General features: G+C 60.8%; 1 protein-coding gene across 2 annotated transcripts; it reads left to right on the forward strand.

Moving 5' to 3' along the window:
- Positions 1–1,078: 1,078 nt before the first annotated feature.
- On the forward strand, positions 1,079–4,438 carry LRRC73 (leucine rich repeat containing 73). 2 transcript variants are annotated; one of them, XM_040249611.1, is made up of 6 exons: positions 1,079–1,876; positions 2,499–2,659; positions 3,012–3,134; positions 3,517–3,617; positions 3,764–3,986; positions 4,116–4,438. In XM_040249611.1, exons 1-6 carry the CDS (start codon positions 1,605–1,607, stop codon positions 4,184–4,186), a joined length of 951 nt encoding a protein of 316 aa, XP_040105545.1. In that variant the 5' UTR covers positions 1,079–1,604; the 3' UTR covers positions 4,187–4,438. The 2 variants fall into 2 exon arrangements, with proteins under 2 accessions (XP_040105545.1, XP_040105546.1); XM_040249612.1 differs by lacking the exon at positions 3,012–3,134 and having other exon boundaries at positions 1,565–1,876.
- Positions 4,439–4,885: the final 447 nt, after the last annotated feature.

Genomic DNA, 4,885 nt, shown 5'->3' on the forward strand with positions numbered 1-4,885 from the left:
TCCTCTTAAAAGCAATAACCACCCCGAGCACAGCACATCCACCTCCACTAGCCGTTTAATCTGTTCCACCTATGGAGTTACTTACGGTGGTTAATGGAAGGAACAGGATTGTTGGCCTCCCTTCACTACTTTGTATGATTCATTTTTAAAAAATTCATTACCCTAGTAAATCTGGGTCAGCATTTCTCTTTTCTAATAAGGGAACTAAAAAACACATGCCTAGGGTTTGCCCTATATGACCATATAGGATACACTGTTACCAGTGGACCAAGTTGTAAGTGCACTGCCTGTGTTAAGCAGTGTGCCCTTACTGAAACCTCCAGCCACCGTCCACGCCGCAAAACCACTCCATGCCGCCATCCTGGCACGCCTTTCATTTTGGCCACTCCAGTCTCCACGGGTACTGAGAACATCAGAGCATTAGCAGCGCCCTGATCACCCGGGAAAGGAGCGGCACCAGCACCTTGCATCTACCCGCGGCTCACCTGCTCCAAGGACCCTTTGAGGGTTCCACTGGGCCTGTCAACTCAGGCCGTCTCAGCCAAGAGGGGACCCCGGGGGCCGCAGCTGCGCCGCAGCCATCATGGCAAGGGGCACGCGGCTGGAATCCCCACGCACGCGGCGCCTCTCGTTGCACGGGCGGGGAGAGGCGCAGATTAAAGGGCCCTAGGGACCTCGAAACTGGATGGCGGAGCCGGTAGGCGGCGGGGATCCCGCCTTGGAAAGAGAGGCGTGCCTTGGATCCCGGCGAAGGCACGACGAAAAAATGAGCAAAAGGACCCGGTACACTAATAGTCCCAAACGCCATCTCCACGTGACGTGCCTCTATTCTCCTCTTCCCATCCCCTTCCCGACCCAGGCTTCCACCCGGCTACCTACTCTCCACCTGTCGTCTGGCCCCACACCCAGGGGAAGGGCGTCCACACCTGAACGCCGGGTGTGCGCAAACCTCGCGGGCCCGCGTGGCCTAGGCCGGGCAGGGGGCGGGGCGAGCGGTGGTGACGCGGCCGTTGCCATGGGAACCCACCGCCCGCTCCGGCTCAGCAGCTTCAGCAGGAGCTGCAGTCCGCCGCCCGCTGCCCGCCTGCCGGCCCGCCGGCCTGCCCGCCTCGGGCTCTCCCAACGAGGCGGTAGGGGGAGCGGGGCTGGAGGAAGGGAGAGAGCAGATGCGGCCTCCGAGCGGAGACTGGTCCCGCGCGTCCTAAGCTGAGGTCCCTGAGCCGCCGCCACAACCGCGAGGGACGAGGAGCAGCGCCCGCCCGACCCCGGATCGCGCCCCCCGGCCCGTCACCCAGACACGGACCCCACGGTCCGTCCCAGCTCCAGCGCCGCCCGGTCTCAGCCCGGCCGGCGACTTCGGCGGCTCCGCAATCCCGGCCGGCCCCGGCGCTCCTCTCCGCCGCCGCCGCCACCGCCGCCGCCGCCGCCACCGCCACCCCCGCTGCCGCCGCCGCCGCCGCCTCCTGCGCCTCTGCCGCCCCCGTTACCCCCTCTGCGTCCGCGACCCCAGCCCGGGCCCCGACCCCAGCCCCGACCCCGCCCGCGGCCCCGCCAACCTCGGCCGCGGCCCGGGCCCCGGCCCCGGCGGCCCAGCCGTGGGTACGATGCTGCCCAGCTCCATCCAGATTTCGGGGGAGCCTCTGTCAGGCGCCGAGGTGCGGGACATCTGCCGCGGCCTGCGCGACAACGCCGTGCGCCTGCTCTCACTGCGCGGCTGCCGTCTCTGCGACCGCGACTTCGGCCGAATCTGCCGGGCCCTGGCCGGGGCCACGTCCCTGGCGCAGCTCAACCTTAACCTGGGCGTCGTGTCCAGTCCCAACCGCATCAAGCAGCTGGCGGAGGCGCTGCGGACCAACCGCTCCATCCAGTCCCTCTTGTGAGTGTGCTCTCTCGAAAGGGGGTCCTGGGCACCACACCCTTCCTCTCACTCCTCTTGCCACCTCCTGTTCCTTCCCACACCTCCTTTGACCTGTCTTTGCACTTGACCTACCTTCTCACCCCTTATTCACGCACCTCTTCTCTCTGACCATACCTCCACCACACCCTCCAAGCTCCTGCTTTATCTCCAGACTGTGAACACCAGCCCCACCCCCAAGTGAGACAGGATACCCACCCCCTTCCTGGCAGGGTCCTTGTACCTGCCAACCCGATCACCCCAGTGGCTTCTCCTGGGCAGCTGCTCGGTCCCCAAAGAAGGAATCCTCCCGTGAGGACTAGATCCCTGCCCATACATTCTGTCCAAAATACCATCCCCACACACCCCTTCTCTGTGTTCTGATCTGGAGCCTAGTCCCTGCCCCCCGAAAGAAGCCACATTCCTCTTCTAACTGCATTCTTTCAGAATCTAGAACTTTCTTGCTTCCCAGGGCCTCTCCCATGTGCTGTGACCGAATGTCCTCCTCACCTCTAGGGCTCACCATCAGGGAGGGTGCGCCTTCCCCCTTACAGACAGGGCTGATGATGGCAGTAACCTTTGCTCTCTGCTCTTACCCCTCAAGTCTACATGGGAGCCCTCTGACGGACGCAGGGCTGGCCTTGTTGAATCCAGCCCTAGCCCTCCACCCTGCCCTTGTGGCACTGGACCTGGGGGACTGCATGCTGGGTGATGAAGCCATCAACCTCATCTGTGGCCTCCTCCCGCCTGACGGGGCCAAGTCTGGTGAGCAAGGGCCCTGCTGAGGGCAAGGGCTGATATGGCCTTGATGAAAAGCGAAAAACTAAGTGCAGAGGGGAGGGGGCGTGGCCAGGAGAAGAGGGCTCTAACTGTGTGGGTGAGAATGGTTTTCAGATCCTTTCAAGGAGGGAGGGTTGGAGCTGAGCAGGAATGGAGACACAGGAATCCAGGCTACAGCAGGCAGGAAGGGCATGGGGCTCTAATGTCCCTGAGGCTCTGTGGAGGGGGTGGCGTGGCTCTCAGTCACTAGGGACACCCCAAAGATCCCAAGGTGGGGGAGGGGTTGGAGAAGGGCCTGACCTTCCCCATCCTGGCTTCTCACTGTGATGCTGCCCAGGCCTGAAGGAGCTGACACTGAGCGCTAATCCCGGCATCACCCCTAAGGGCTGGAGCCGCCTCGCCATTGCCGTGGCCCACAGCTCCCAGGTCCGCGTCCTCAATCTGGACTACAACCCCCTGGGTGAGGCTCGCAAAAGTCCCTTTTGATTCTCAGCACACCCCTCACCCCACCTCCAAGAACCTGGGATCATCAGTTGCCATGGTAACCACTACACTGGAGAAGGAAAGGAAAAAGAAGGTTGTGGGTGGAAGTACAGGAGCCACCGGTGTGGAGGACCAGCTGACCAACAGTTAGATCAGAGCATCCATCACCACCCCTGGGGCCTGGCTGGCTTCATCCATTCACTGGCCAGTCACAATGCTCCCCTCCTGGCCATCTACCAATTGCCAGCCTTTCCTGGCCTGGGGTGGTATCTCAGGTGTTTAGGGTGATGGGGAGGCTGTAGGAAAGTTAGCAGGCCCGCAAATGACTGCAGGTGAGTGTGTGTGTGCTGTCTCCCCAGGTGACCACGTGGCAGGGATGCTGGCTGTAGCTGTGGCCTCCAGCCGCACCTTAGAGGTCCTAGACTTGGAGGGCACAGGGCTCACCAACCAGTCAGCTCAGGTGAGAAGTCTTCACATTGGGGAATGGACCAGAGGTTGAGGTTAGCCTCAACATATCTCCTGTGGACATACCAAAGGGGTGGCAGCTGGAGCCTGAGGAGCCGCGTTAACTGCGTTCACTCTTTTCCATATCCTTCCCCACTGCAGACCCTGCTGGACATGGTAGAAAATTACCCTACAGCTCTGCGGAGTCTGGTGTTGGCCGAGAACAGCATTAGCCCGGAGCTGCAGCAGCAGATCTGTGACCTCCTCTCTGAGGGGGAAGAGGAGGAGGAGGTGGCAGGAGGGCCTGGTGACACCCAGGAACGACAGCGAGCACGGGAGCCTGCTGCCCACCAGAGGGGCAGCAGCTCCTGGACGGGCCCCAATGGTAAGAGCCCCCAGAGGTTGATTGGAGGCTTGAGACCAGGGAGACAGGGTGTGGGAAACTTAGGCCACTTGTTTGTGGTCCCCAGAGGAGGGATGCATGGTGGTCTGAACACCCCTCCACCTTCCACAGATCCCAGCTCTCAGATGGTGCTAATGACATCAGGACTAGGGGACAGTCTGTTGGCTGAGACTGAGATGTGACTCTCCGTTTCTGCACATCATTACATTTGTGTCTCCAGCACTTTGCCCCAGATGTCAGAGTCAGACCCTGGGGCTTGGGTATGAGGGGTGGTGGTGCCTGGGGCTCTGGCAGCTCCTGGCAGTGTGGTGGGAGGCTCTGGAGGCTGTGACTCAACAAAATCCTCGGGGGCACTGGAACCTAAGGCAATGCTTCTGGACTTGTTGGCAGCTCTGGCTGCAGACCGCTGGCTCGGAAGAGATTTTATGAACTCTATAACCTGGTGTGTGGCTCTGGTCACTGGGGGATGGCAGTAGGGGAGGAACTGGAAATACCTCTAGATATCACTAGGTGGCAGTGCTACCCTATGGCCCAAGCTCCAGGCAGTATCCACTGGCCCCAAATGTCTCAAGCAGGTCTGCCTCAGGTCTGACTTCTAGGACCTGGGTTTTTGGGGTGACACCTTACACAGAACCTGTAAGGGCCATAAGTGAGGTAAAGTGCCCCCAAAACTTGGCTGGACCCTACCCCAAGGAGACTCAGGAGCCCTGCCAAGGTTAATTGAGGGATACTCTCTCCCTGCCTGATGCTCTGTGCCCAAGGAAGCCCCAGGCAGAGTGAAGGCAGGGGGAGTCAGGAGCAAAGACTAGGACATGACTAGGACTGGGGATACTCAAGAATGGGTAGAAGACTGGAGAAGGAAGGTCAGTAAAACAAATGAG

This window comes from Oryx dammah, unplaced genomic scaffold (genome assembly GCF_014754425.2).
Source record: "Oryx dammah isolate SB20612 unplaced genomic scaffold, SCBI_Odam_1.1 HiC_scaffold_11, whole genome shotgun sequence".
NCBI lineage: Eukaryota > Metazoa > Chordata > Mammalia > Artiodactyla > Bovidae > Oryx > Oryx dammah.

Bases quoted from the DNA above. Each gene is read 5' to 3' on its own strand.
- LRRC73 (XM_040249611.1), top strand. From the start codon at position 1,605: ATGCTGCCCAGCTCCATCCAGATTTCGGGGGAGCCTCTGTCAGGCGCC. The intron at 3,618-3,763 runs GTGAGAAGTCTT...TCCCCACTGCAG, and splicing joins TCACCAACCAGTCAGCTCAG to ACCCTGCTGGACATGGTAGA. The intron at 3,987-4,115 runs GTAAGAGCCCCC...CACCTTCCACAG, and splicing joins CTCCTGGACGGGCCCCAATG to ATCCCAGCTCTCAGATGGTG.